This window comes from Odontomachus brunneus, unplaced genomic scaffold, assembly GCF_010583005.1.
Source record: "Odontomachus brunneus isolate Ranch 3 - 2012 unplaced genomic scaffold, Obru_v1 Obru_scaffold_139, whole genome shotgun sequence".
Classification (NCBI taxonomy): Eukaryota; Metazoa; Arthropoda; class Insecta; order Hymenoptera; family Formicidae; genus Odontomachus; species Odontomachus brunneus.
The window spans coordinates 244,431-258,661 of NW_022639589.1; the positions used below are offsets into that span (position 1 = coordinate 244,431).

A 14,231-nucleotide genomic window follows, 5' to 3' on the forward strand; every position below is an offset into this window, starting at 1 on the left:
ATATATATATATATATATATATATATATATATATATATATATATATATATATATATATATATATTTAAACTCACACCTTGCATAGAGGTCTTTGTTAATCTTCTTAATAGCTATTATTTTAGTATATGTTAGACTCATCAGTTTAGTAAAATTCAAATATTGGTTACTAGAAGTTTAATTTAATATTAATAATTCAAACGTTTTTTGTTATTTATTTTTTAATAAACAACGAATATTGTCTAAAACTTTGAAAATATTACTAAATAATGACTTTAATAACATATTTCAACACAATCAAAATCAGAAAATCGTCTGTATTTCCATATAATTATCAAAAAAAATTTTTTTTTAATATTTTAAATAAACAATGAGCGATGATTAAAACCTCTTGAATATTATTTAGGAGGATGTTCTTGAACTATATATTAAGGTAAAATTCATTGGTGAAAGGTAACGGAAGGTAAATATTGATAAAAAAAATGTTTTGTCTTACGTTTTTAAAATACTCTTTGAATATTTGTGTAGCAATATTATTATGTAATATTTTCAAAACAGCCATAGAACATTATGCAAAAACGTTTTATAAAAATATTTGTAATATCAATATTTAAAAAAGTAAATATGATATTTTTTGTTTACTGGAAATCTTTCTTGTTTACTGGGAGGTTAATGTTGCGGATAATCTTCAGGTGCGCGAGCGTTTGCGCGTGGCCCTTGAAAGAAATACGAGTCTCGAAGAGGAACTGGTCCATATCAAAGAAGAAGTGAGTTTTACACTTTTTGTCATAAATATATAAATTAAAATATTATATTTTATTAAATATCAAAATATATTATTTTGTTGACCTAATGTGCAAGTGCGATTACAGCTTCAGCAGTATAAAGTAAGCGGACACCCATCAAAAGCCATAGAGGATAGACCGAAAGAGAACGGGCAAGCGGATGAAGGTCAGCAGCAGAATAAGGTATTAACGAATTATCAAAATATAATCTAACTAAGTCATATATGTGCATAAACATTCACAGATCTTCATGTACACACGTATTGCTTTTCATATATTTCGAATTAATCATGGATAAGCGGAAGTACTTAAAATTTGTCTAAGAGTCGTGAAATGCATCTGTGGAATTTTTTCACTTTGCATGGTCATATGTAGCATATCTCAACTTATCGACGTTTCATTTAGGACTTTCTTCGTTTTTCTCTTTTGTTTTTTTTTTTTTTTTTTTTTCATATCATCAAAGTACCACAAATCTTTAGTTTGAACAAGAGACATATCAAATTAAATAATTGGTAACACAATTATATTATTGTTATAATCTCATCAAATTATGATACGTCACTATTGCAATATAACATGTTATTGTTTTATTAAAACATCTTATAAGAAGATGGTACGAGTTGCGAAATGGAATAAGTCATAATTAATTTCAAGGGAGTGTTGAATATACTAATTGTAAAAGATTTTGAGTGCATAGCTTTCTGAGAAATTTGCAATTAAAGTTGGACATTCGCTCAGCTGTAGTACAGCTACTAGTATCATAACTTAAGTTTGGTAAGAAGTAAATAAAGCGCTTTGATAGAGCAAGCTAAGGCGCAAGCGTTATATTTTTACATTAGCGACCAATAAAAGTTTGAATTACTCGAATTCTATTAACTTTATCGAAAAATAGCCAGAGATAAAATTGTTTATTTTCTTTTCTTAGAGCTCTGAGAATTTTTTAAGAATGTTTTAATTAACTTTTTAGTATTTCATTTCTTGCATTTTCATGAAGTACTAAAAAGTTTTTAAAAAATTTTGAAAATTTCTCAGAGCTCTATATGAAGAAAATAAATAATTTTTATCTTTTGCTATTTTTCAGTAAAGTTGATAGAATTTGGTTTCCAGGTTTAAGCCGCAGGAATTCTTCTTTGTTTGATTCCGACGTTTCGCGAACATTTCAATCCGCTTCATTAGGGAGGAACGACGCGATGCATCGCGTCGTTCCTCTTTAATGAAGCGGACTGAATCAAACAAGGAAGAATCCATGTGGTTCAAACCCGGAAACCAAATATAATATGCATGGACACCGCGAAAGCCTAATATATCAAAGTTGATAGAATTCGAGTAAAAAATTATTGAAACTAATAATTTTGTAGATATTTCCGTCAATATCTTAGGAAATAGAGGTCGTATAAAAATTGTTTTCAAATAAAAGTTGTTTGTTTCTTTACGTAGAATAAAATTCCGTAATAAAAAAATATATGTTTCTAGTTAAAAAAGCAAAGTTGACCTCAACCTGACGTTGGCGTCGCCACCCAAGATAAAACCAATGGTATTCTTCTTATGTTCTCCATCGAACCATATAAATTTGTTTTAAATATTTTTCCGTATTTTTTGTATATTTCGAGATATTTCGATGTGAAAGTTAAAATGGGACACCCTGTATATACAAAGAACCCCTGTATGGTATATACTATATATACCATAGGAAGAGGGTGTACTAGGTGGCGGCGGGACGCCGTACGTTCGGGATCTTTTCGTTCCAGAGAGAGAAAAATATCGAGAGCGTGGTTTGCTAGACCGGGACCAGTGATAGAAACTTTGCTCCGCGAGCAGCACGCATTAACACGGGAGGGGATACCCAACCCTCACACAATCGTGTCCGTGAGGCTCATGAACACAGTCGTGTGAGTATATGGGTATCCCCTTCCGTGCTGATGCGTGCTGCTCGCGGAGCAGTTTCTATCACTGGCCGAGACTCGAACCCGGGTCTTTCGCTTGTCGGGCGACTGCTTTAAACCACTGATCTACCTGACGCTCCACGCTCACGACACTCTCCCCTCTCTAGATAATGCTCAGAGATGCAGTTTGGAAGCAACATCTCTGGTGCGATCTCGAGCGCACTGCGACTACATTGTTACTGAGAGAAACATTGTTACTGTACCAACCCTGTATATATAGGGTGTCTCATTTTAACTTTTATATCGAAATATCTCGAAAAGTACAAAAAATATGGAAAAATATTTCAAACAAAAATTATATGGTTCAATAGAGGACAAAGGAAGATACCATTAATTTGACCTTGGCTAGTGACGCCAAGGTCAGGTCGAGGTTAACTTTGCTTTTTTAAGTAGAAACATATTTTTATTCTATATAAAGAAACAAACAACTTTTGTTTAAAAAAAATTTTTATATGACCTCTATTTTCTAAGATATTTACAAATATCTACAAAATTATTGATTTCAATAATTTTTTATTCGAATTCTATCAACTTTATCGAAACATAGCAAGAGATAAAAATTATTTATTTTTTTCTCATAGAGCTCTGAGAATTTCTTCAGAATTTTTTATAAATTTTTTAGTACTTCAAGAAAATACAAGATAATGTAATACTAAAATAGTCTATTTTAATTTAATTATTAATTATATATAGTAATTTATTATAAAATAATATATTTTACGAAGATAAAAAACACCAAGTATATAGAAAACGCCTAAATACGTATGTAACAAAAAATAATGAAATGTAAGAAATATATTAAACATATATTGTTAAAAAGAAATATTGCTAAAAAATATATGAGATCAAATAATTAACCACATGTATAATATTGCAGAAAAATTTATAAATAAATTGCGGTATATATCTGTATTAAAACTTATTGAAAATATCAACAGAAATATTATAAAGATTTAAAGGAAACTAGTAAAATTTACTAAATATTAGTAACTATACTTTGAAATATTTGGTTTAGAAATTGAAAAAAAATTGAACATTGGAACTCTCAAAAACTTGACATGACCTAGTTGCATTTAAATTTACTTTCCTTCTTATAAAATATATATAGAGAGTATTAGATTTAATTTCCGGAATTGAGCTGCGTGAATTCTGCTTTGTCTGATTTCGACGTTTTGCGAACATTTCAGTTCGCTTCATCAGAGGAACGATCCGATGCCGAGTTGCTCTTGAGAGATATCCATTTATACAGGGTGTTTCAGAACAATCTACGAAGCTCTCGTGAGAACGTAGAGCGGGTAAATAAATCTAAAAGTTCTATACCGTTTTGCGGTATAGAAACTGAACAACTCTAATATAAACAAAAGAACGAGACACAATCATCGTTTTTCTTCCATATATATAAAGAATTACAAACAAAATTGGCAGAATTCTGAAAAAACACGATATCAAAACCATTTACAAATCAACAATAAAAATCGGATAATATCTAAACAACATAAAAGACAAAAAGCTTCACTAGACACTCCAGGAATATATAGAATACCTTGATCCTGCGGCAAAGTCTACATAGGAGAAACCGGGAGGATGGTAAGCACACTTATAAAAGAACATCAAAACACAATAAAATATCAGTATTAACTAAGACCAACAATTATTTGCCTAGAAGATATAGGGAGTTCTTAGAATAGCGGGTAATTTTGGGAATTGGACTAATTTCTGGCTCGTTGTCTCTGTTAAGATTGTTGAAATTCTTTTGAATTTCTAAGAACTTCCTGTATCTTCTAGACAAATAATTGTTGGTCTTAGTTAATACTGATATTTTATTGAACAGGATTTTTTACGCTTTTTACGATGTGTTTTGCTAGTGCTGATTGTGTTTTGATGTTCTTTTATACGTGTGCAATCCTCCCGGTTTCTCCTATGTAAACTTTGCGCAGGAGCAAGGTATTCTATATATTCCTGAAGTGTCTAGTGAAGCTTTTTTGTCTTTTGTGTTGTTTAGATATTATCTGATTTTTATTGTTGGTTTGTAAATGGTTTTGATATCGTGTTTTTTCAGAATTCTACCAATTTTGTTTGTAATTCCTTATATGTATGGAAGAAAAACGATGATTGTGTCTCGTTCTTTTGTTTGTTCTTGGAGTTGTTCAATTTGCGTTTTGGTTTTTTCTGGTTTTTTTTTATTATTTATCTATGTTACTGTGTAACTGTTTAGCCGTATAGCCAGCCGTGTAGCCGTTTTTTTTTTTAAGAGTGTGCCTTAGATTTTTAAGTTCGCTTTGAATGTTGTTTTTATCGTATATGATAAATATTTTGTGTATTAATGAATCGAGGGCTGTTTTGATTGTTTTTGAGTTAAATGATAGCATGATTTGGCATGGAAATATCGATTGGTGTATGTAGGTTTCCTTTAGACTTGATGACTTAGGAAGCCATTTGTTTTTCTTATCATTAGGACGTTTAGAAAGAAGAGTTTGTTATTTTGTTCAACTTCCATTATGAAGGTAATATTGGGATGTTGTGTATTGAGTAGGTGTAGGAATTCATGAAATTTTTTTTCGTTTTGCCAAATGATAAAAATGTCATCTATATATCGGAGGAATGTTCAGGGTTTTAACTGCCATTTTTGGATGGTTTGGGATTCAAAATGTTCCATGAAAATATTTGTTATGATTGGGGAGTTTGCAGGTTCCATGGTTGCACTTGCGATTTGTTCTGAACCTGACTGGCCAACAAATTTCCCCTCTCCTCGGGTACCATCTTTTATCTCGCTGCTTCCTCCTCCCCTCCATGTCAATCACTATATAAAGGGATACCTCTCAAAGGCAACTCGGCATCGGATCGTTCCTCTGTTTTCCATTGCTTATACTTATACCGCTGCGCTCCTATGTTTTGCCGCACCGTGCTGAGGCAAGATGTAGGAATCACGAAATGTTTGCGATTCGGAATCAGACAAAGAAGAATTCACGCAGCTCAAACCCGGAAATCCAAATCTAATATCTGGATTTATTGAAGTAGTAACAGCAAATTGTACAAATAAATATTTTTTTGAAATACGATTTCTAGTCAAAATATCAAAGTAGACAACTCCTCATAGGAGGCGTTAATTAAAATAATTGATTTATCTGAGCGCAGTCACTATTTGTTTTCGTTATATCTTAGCATTTTTTTTGTACTAATTAAACTGATTGTTATTGGAAAGTATAACTTTACTGTCAAAGGTTTTTGTTCATTTGAACAGGTTTTTTCATAGATTCTGAAATGTGGCAGATTATGTACCATCTTAGTTAATATGACCAGTATTATAGATGTTTGTAGAAACAGTTTTAAAGCTGCAGAAAGATTGTACATTCACGAATATCACAGATGACATCTAACCCGAATAACAACGAATCGACTAGCTGAGCACGAAGGGGCGATTTAAAAAGGGAATGTTGCAAAACAGGTTCGAATGAATTAAGGGCTGTAGTAACTTTAAGTTCTGTTGCAGTAGATCTGCATATTTCAGAAAAATTCAGTAACAAAACGGTGTTCCAAAATCAACTGCGAATTGTATTTTGCGGAATTAATTTTCATTTTTATATAACTTTAGTACAAACTTTATGAGAAGATTTTATTCGCCGTATGAGATTTTGTACCTGAGCCGAGAATAGAATAATACAAGATCTATTTATTCAGTATGTGCTTTCTTCTGATAAAGCTACATTCAATAATCAAGGAGGTATTAATAGGCATAATTGTCACTTCAATTTAGGTGTGAATCTACATTGGCAAAGAAGTCTGGAATTTCAAAGACAGTGATCGATTAATGTTTGGGGAGGTATAATTGGCAATCATATCATTGGTTCATACTTTTTTTATAAAAATATCAATGGACACAATTATTTGAACTTTTTCGAATACAAGTTATACATATTTTTAAAAGATGTTGAACTTGACGTTCGTGAGCGAATGTGGTTTCAGCAGGGTGAAGCACCCCTGATCACAGATCGAGAGATGTGAAAACCAATTTAAAAAACTTATTTGGAAACCGATAGATCGGTGTAGATAGTCAGGCTCATGAATGGTTGATTCTTTGACTTAATACTTTTTGATTTTTTTACGTGAAAGAAAAGGTATATACGGGCGAACCGACAATCCGTGAGAATATTAAAACACGTATTCATGAAGCGTTCAGGAGGATAATACCAGTAATTCCTCAGAATGTGCGTGATAGTTTTTGTCGATGATTGCATTCATATATTTAATAAAATAAATACGTTTTCAAATATCTTGCATAAACAAACACACATGCATTAATTTGTCTTAATAGATTATCCTCGATTTTGTCTTAATTAGCAGAATTATCCTCGATCTGGTCTTCATTGCTTTCATTCTCTATTTACTCCTGTTACGGTCAGTTTGACCTCATGTCTTGACTACATATTTTTACGTAAAAATTGATGTTCTATCGATTCCTATGGGTAGAAATAAGTTTTTGTTAAAAAAATTTAATAGGTCTTATATGATCCCACTGCGAATACCTTGATCCCATCGCCATGACCACATATTTTATTTAGTGAAATTTGATGCTCTTTCGATTTCTATATTTAGAAATATGTATTTCCATTAAAAAAATGTAGTTCACTTTGTTTGATCTCCTTGGGATCAACTATACCCTATGTCATAACGATATATTTCTATATAAATTTTAATTTTGTTTTATTTCTTCCTATTTTGGTAAAAAATAAGTATTTCCATTTAAGAAAATTAATATGGTCTTAAATTGATTTTTAATATGGTCACATACAATAAAGTCAAAGTCACCAACGTATAGTCCCTTCCAAATTATACAATTTTTGTCTAATTATTTTTTTAATCCCTTGACTGTGTGGCGAAAATGAAACTTCCATGTTACCATTGTGTGAAAGAAAGTTTCTTTTACTCATGAAGTTCCATATAATTAACGTATTTAACTCTTTGAGTATAAAGTGCAATATACGTATAATTAACATATATTAATTCTTTTTGTATAGAGTAACGTCAGTATAAAACCGACGTCAGCTTTTAAATGCAACTCGAACACTTCAAATTTTTGTGTCCCGACATTAAATTTTTCTTCAAATTCTTCTAGGTATTTCGGTGTTATAATTCAGTTATAATTCAGTGTATTAATGGTTACTAATGTTTAGCAAAATTTGTTAGTTTTTTTTAAATCTTTATAATATTTTCATTAAAATTTTGCTTTACATATGTTACATGACATATATGCTTGCGACGAATAAGCGCTACTGCCGCGCTCGCGTTTGCGAGCCTATGCGTACCTAAGGTACGCGATATAGTTCAGATACAAGAAGGATCTTTTTACGCTGGTTGCGACATATACCGGATAGTCCTATTTTAGATCAGAGAACCAAATCTCTTTACTTGTGACTGGCCTACGAGCGAATAGCTACCACATATAGTGTAGAGCAGGCCTCGGAATTTTTGTCACATTTCGGGCTGATTTCAGACGCGACGCCCACCGCTGCCCCACTCTCACTCGCGCCTCAGCGGCCGAGCCGCCGATCGCTCTGCCTCAGGAGCGTTGCTGAGTAAGAAATATGTATGTAGCGCTTCTGTGATCGTTAACGATCTAGGAAACATTAAGATTGGCTGATTTTTTTTCTTCTATTATTAGAATTTTTTTTCCTCCATATATATCTTATAATATAGAATTTCGCTTTTCTGCCGAGTCATGTCATTAATTTTAATTTATTTCTAGTGGAATAGGCTTACAGGGGAAACCACTTAAAGAAAAACGCATCAACAATAGTACCTCATGGGTGATGTGGAAATCTATTATCAAAATTACAAGACAGATGCACACACACACACGCATTATATTCGATATAAAATTATATATGTGTGTGTGTGTGGGTGTGTATCTACAATATATTACACATAAATAATGTAACATTATATTATTTACAAAAAAATATATATATTGAAGAAGTAAATATTTTAATAACGGATTGGCACACACAGAAGCGCTACATACGTATTTCTTATTCAGCAACGCTCCTGAAGCAGAGCGATCGGCGGCTCGGCCGCTGAGGCGAGTGAGAGTGGGGCAGCGGTGGGCGTCGCGTCTGAAATCAGCCCGAAATGTGACAAAAATTCCGAGGCCTGATGTAGAGATGTGTAGTATAGTGAATCGAAGATTTTTTATGTCGAATTGAATCAAATCTCAAATTTTAATTTTGAATTCGAATCGAATCGATTAAATTTCACCTGAATCGAATTGGGTAAATATGAAGTTTAGGGGATCACCTGCGACGACCTTGATTTTGATATATATTATCAAACACACCTTCTTGAGTAATAATCAAGAGGTTTTAACCGTCGCTCATTATTTATTAAAAAGTTATTAATAAAAGAAGTTGCATAAAATGATTGTAATTTTTGGATACCGTATATACAACAACATCGAATTTGTAAGCTAGAAAGATGCCTGCTACACACACACACACGCACATACGCACACGCACACACGCATGCACACGCACACGCACACACACAACTCGCCTGCAAGCGGGATCGCGGTAGGTGCGTTCGTTCCTATTATATATACATACCCACTCACCGCGAGCCCGCCCTGTCGGACGGGTGAGCGCGCTTGCTGGCGAGCAGTGTGTGTGTGTGTATGTGTGTGTGTGTGTATGTGTGTGTGTGTGTGTGTGTGTGTGTGTGTGTGCGCGCGCGCGTGTGTGTGTGTGTGCAATTAAACGTAACATACGGCTTCCAAATTTTCAACATGCATTTGTATGAATTTCTCAAGGTAACACACGATTTCTTGCATTTTTTAAAGGAAAAATACATGAAACTTTATTGATGATATGAACAAATACTTTATTGATGAATTAGAGTGACAGAAATATTTTTCGCACGCACGCGCGCGCGTAAGTGCGTGTCTCATGAGAAATAAATGTTTAGAAAATATCACGCTTACCGTTTACATATTACACTTAATATATTTTGTATTGATATTAATGTACCTTTTGTGAATAACTTTTTAACGAACAATAAGCGCCAGTTAAAACTTTTTGAATGATACTTAGGGTAGTAGCAGGCACTTTCCTAGCCTACAAATTCGATGTTTTTGTATATACGGTGTCCAAAAATTATATCCATTTTATGGAACTTTTTTGGTTAATAACTTTTTAACGAACAACGAGCGACGGCTAAAACTTTCACAAGGTTACTTAGGTGGGTGATCTCAATAACATATGTCAAGGTCATCGAAAGTGGGTGCCCTAAACTTCATATTTACCATAGTGACTTTTGAGAGAGAGAGAGAGAGAGAGGGGGGGGGATAACATTGATCCTATATTATGAATATTTATTTGAAGATAAGAAATATACAGGGTGTCTCATCACTACCGCATTATCTCTTAAGGGCGGATTCCTGAGGTAATTTGAAGAAAAAATACCTAATACAAAAATATTGAGGCTCTAATACTTTTCAAATTATGAAGGATTAAAGTTGACCAATTATACTGGCTAAAGTACGCGCGCTCAGATACTGTACAACACACAGTGATACAGGTGCATGCACAGGTCGCCTTTTTTCCAAATATTGATAAGGAAGTTCCATACAACAACGTATGTAATAATAATCTGCCTTTTTTATCATTTAAATAAACATATCGCAAATAATAACAATTTCGTCAAAATGTTATGAATAAAATATCACACAATATATTTATGAGAATCAGTTGTCAGACATTTGACATTTCTTTTAGAGATTTATAACTAATTTCATATGTTATACAAATTCTCACTTATGATAAAGAAGGTTGCTACATTTTGATAAATCAATCAATATTTCTTTTAAACTATTCAAATAAATTAAATCCAAGCATTTGAACATCTATTGGTCTAATTTTACATCTACAATTTCTGCTTAACACGCACACCCACACATACATACAGCAGAGAGGAGTTGGAGTCATTAAATATTACGTGAATGACGAGCCTTATCTCTGCTGACACACATATGCGCGTGCGCATACATACACACAAAATTAGTCCTTTTTAGGGCCACTATGATGTTCAAATACGACCCAGCAACTTTTTCGCAGTGTACATCAGGTAATGCGAATGCTGACGGTATACTAACTTTGAAGCTTCATATTTTGGGAATGGCTAGAGCAAAAGACAAAGGTAGGTAGTGTTTTGAAAACGTCTCGACAAGAACGACAAAAGTAGGTAGTGTTTTGAAAACGTCTCTATAAGAATATACAATTAGAAATGGGAGGTTTCATTTAAGAAAACATCGATCACATTGACCTAGGCTTGAAAGTCACTCAAGGTCAAGTCGATATTTTTATCATGTGGCCCCCTTCAAACTATGCAACTTTTGTCTGAAACATTGTTCCGTATCTCCCATATTTTTAAGATTTTTTCCTGGAGCATTTAAAATGGTACACTCTGTACATGTGTGTGTACATTAAAAATAGCAATTATTTTTTCGATTTTTTCACTTTTTTTATATGTTTGTGAACATGTAATTACACGGTTATGGGAAGCAGTGTTATTTGTAACGTTGTTATTGTTAAAATGAGCAATGATAACGATAATGAGTTTTCATGAATACGAGAAACAATAACAATCCACTTTTAAAAAATAACATTTCCAATGCTATATTATTAACAATAAATTGTTATAATATAATAATTAGTATGATAACTCTACCTGGAATAAACTTAATTGAAACAAACCTAACTGGAAGTAGAATTATATATATATAAAGTTTACTGTTATACAGAAAGAAATTTATATCGATTTGTGTCTTCTTGGTGGAAAGTAATCTTAATATATGTAAATTATAATTATAAAATTAGTAATATATTGCATACAATTAAAAAAATATGATTTAATACTAAATTTAGATTTGAGTATTTTACGAGTGAGACGAAGGACCCCGCAGAATCATTATGAAAAATGGCTTTCGGCTAAATTTTCTGAAACTGTGCTGTATGATAGTTCTTGATGTGTAGATCAAAAGTATCAATGGATTAAAAGCAGCAAAGTCTGAAAAATTATAATTTTTTAGTTAGAACCGTTCGAAGTTGGCGTTATTTTGCATTTTACGGCAGTATTAGACTACAGTGCTTATCATATAAAATGGAATGGGAGCTTGCGTATATATCTTCTTACACTTATATATCTACATATTTATATATTTTTTACAATTGCATATGTACACAAATATATGGGTGTTAAAAAAGTGGGAGAATATTACTGGCCCTTGAATATCTCGAAAAAAATAGTTTTCATATATTCAATGATACTTATCTGATGTTATATATATTCTCATTTTTCTATAGATTTTCTTCGAAGTTGTCGCAACAAATATTTTTCACATTATATGTAAAATTATCAATACGTAAATATCAATTAAAGATATAACTTTACAGGCGGTATTACTTTTGAAAACTGACGAAAACTGTTATTCAGCTCCGACAATTAATAAACTTATCGATAGACTGGTTCGTTTTGTGATATCATCTAGCGGAAAAAGTGTCAAATAAAAAAATATTGTGACACTATCTAGCGGAAACAGGATCACATGGAAAAAAGTGGAACATTTTTAATCGTGTAATTTGGCTATTTGTAACTTTAAGCTGAAATAATTTAGTTTAAAAAATATGTGGAGTAACAACAAAATATATATAGAGTAAACAAAAGTAACAAAAGTTTTCTCCTGCAATTGTACCCTTAAAAATTGATGAAACCCATTTAGAAGTCAATCGGATCAACCGTTATAGCAGAATGAAGAGTTTTTGTCTCCGATTAATTAGAGTTGTCGTATAAATATACATGATCAGCCTCGCGACCTATGTGTCACCCACTTGCGTGTGCACTTGGCGATATACGACCGTATCTTGATATTTAGCGTTGTTTTTTACCTTATATGTTCCATTTTGTTATGATGTTATTCCTTTTTGCAAAAACTAAAATTCCAAACCTGTAACCATTAAATACTATTAACTAAATACTTTACTATTAACATAGTATTTTATATAATTTAGTACTTTGTAAAAATAATATATAGCAATAGTAAATGTATATCCTTTACATTATTCTTTTTCAGTGAAAAAATATATGCATTCTTAGTGTTTCGAGGTCAACTGCATTTATCTATTTTTCAATTGTTAATTGATATCCATTCTAAAATCTTGGCACGCACTATATTTGTATAATGTCTACTACTGATATTTTCTCTATGATGAAAAATTGCACTAATAATTTTATACATCTTTTCTTCTATATGTATTTTTACTGTAGGCTTGTTTTATAAAATATTTTAGCAATATCTTATAACCCGAGTTTGTCCTTCAAACATAGCTCTCATATACTAGTATAGACTATATTTGGATATATTATGTAAAAAGAGGTATTTACAACTTATTTCGAATTTTTATTCCCAATATAAAAATAAATATATACAATATATTGTATATATTGTATATATTTATATGTACAATTTATATGTACAATATACAAAGTGAGCCAAAAGTGTGGATACACCAAAATGTCATAAACTATGCATTTTAGAAAAAAATGTTTCGGATAAAAGTTATAAGGCTTAAAAAGTCGCATTCAACGACAATAGTTATTTGATCTAGGATAGCGTCGCCAAGGTCAGAACAAGGTCAACTTTGCTTTTTTCTATGCTTTGCATAGAAACACGTATTTTTTATTACAGCATTTTATTCAATGTAAAGAGACAAATAATTTTTGCTTGAAAAATTTTTTATACGACCTCTATTTTCTAAGATATTTACGTAAATATCTACAAAATTATTGGTTTCAATAATTTTTTACTTGAATTCTATTAACTTTACCGAAAAATATTAAGAGATAAAAATTGCTTATTTTGTTTTCAAAGAGCTCTGAGAATTTTTTCAGAATTTTGTGTTAACTTTTTAGTACTTCAAGAAAATGCAAGAAAATGCAGTACTAAAAAATTAATATAAAATTCTGAAAAAATTCTCAGAGCTCTATGAGAACAAAATAAATAATTTTTATCTCTTGATATTTTTCGGTAAAGTTGATAGAATTCAAGTAAAAAATTATTGAAACCAATAATTTTGTAGATATTTACGTAAATATCTTAGAAAATAGAGGTCGTATAAAAAATTTTTTCAAGCAAAAGTTGTTTGCTTTTTTACGTAGAATAAAATACCGTAATAAAAAATATATGTTTCTATTTAAAAAAGCAAAGTTGACCTTGTCCTTGGCGACACCATCCTATGTCAAATAACTACTGTTGTTGAATGCGATTTTTTAAACCTTACAACTTTTGTCTAAAATATTTTTTTCTAAAATGCATCGTTTATGACATATTTGGGTGTATCCAGACTTTTGGTCCACTCTGTATATATATGTATATGTATATATATATGTATATATGTGTATATATATATATATATATATATATATATATATATATATATATATATATATATATATATGTATA

General features: G+C 31.5%; 1 protein-coding gene across 1 annotated transcript in view; it reads left to right on the plus strand.

Annotated features, from left to right (window-relative positions):
* LOC116850252 (liprin-alpha-1) overlaps nucleotides 1-14,231 on the plus strand; it is a 655,857-nt gene that overhangs the window by 128,026 nt on the left and 513,600 nt on the right. The window contains exons 4-5 of the mRNA XM_032828294.1: nucleotides 690-764; nucleotides 870-965. Coding sequence (XP_032684185.1) covers nucleotides 690-764; nucleotides 870-965 — 171 coding nt within the window. The remainder of the gene's footprint in view (nucleotides 1-689; nucleotides 765-869; nucleotides 966-14,231) is intronic.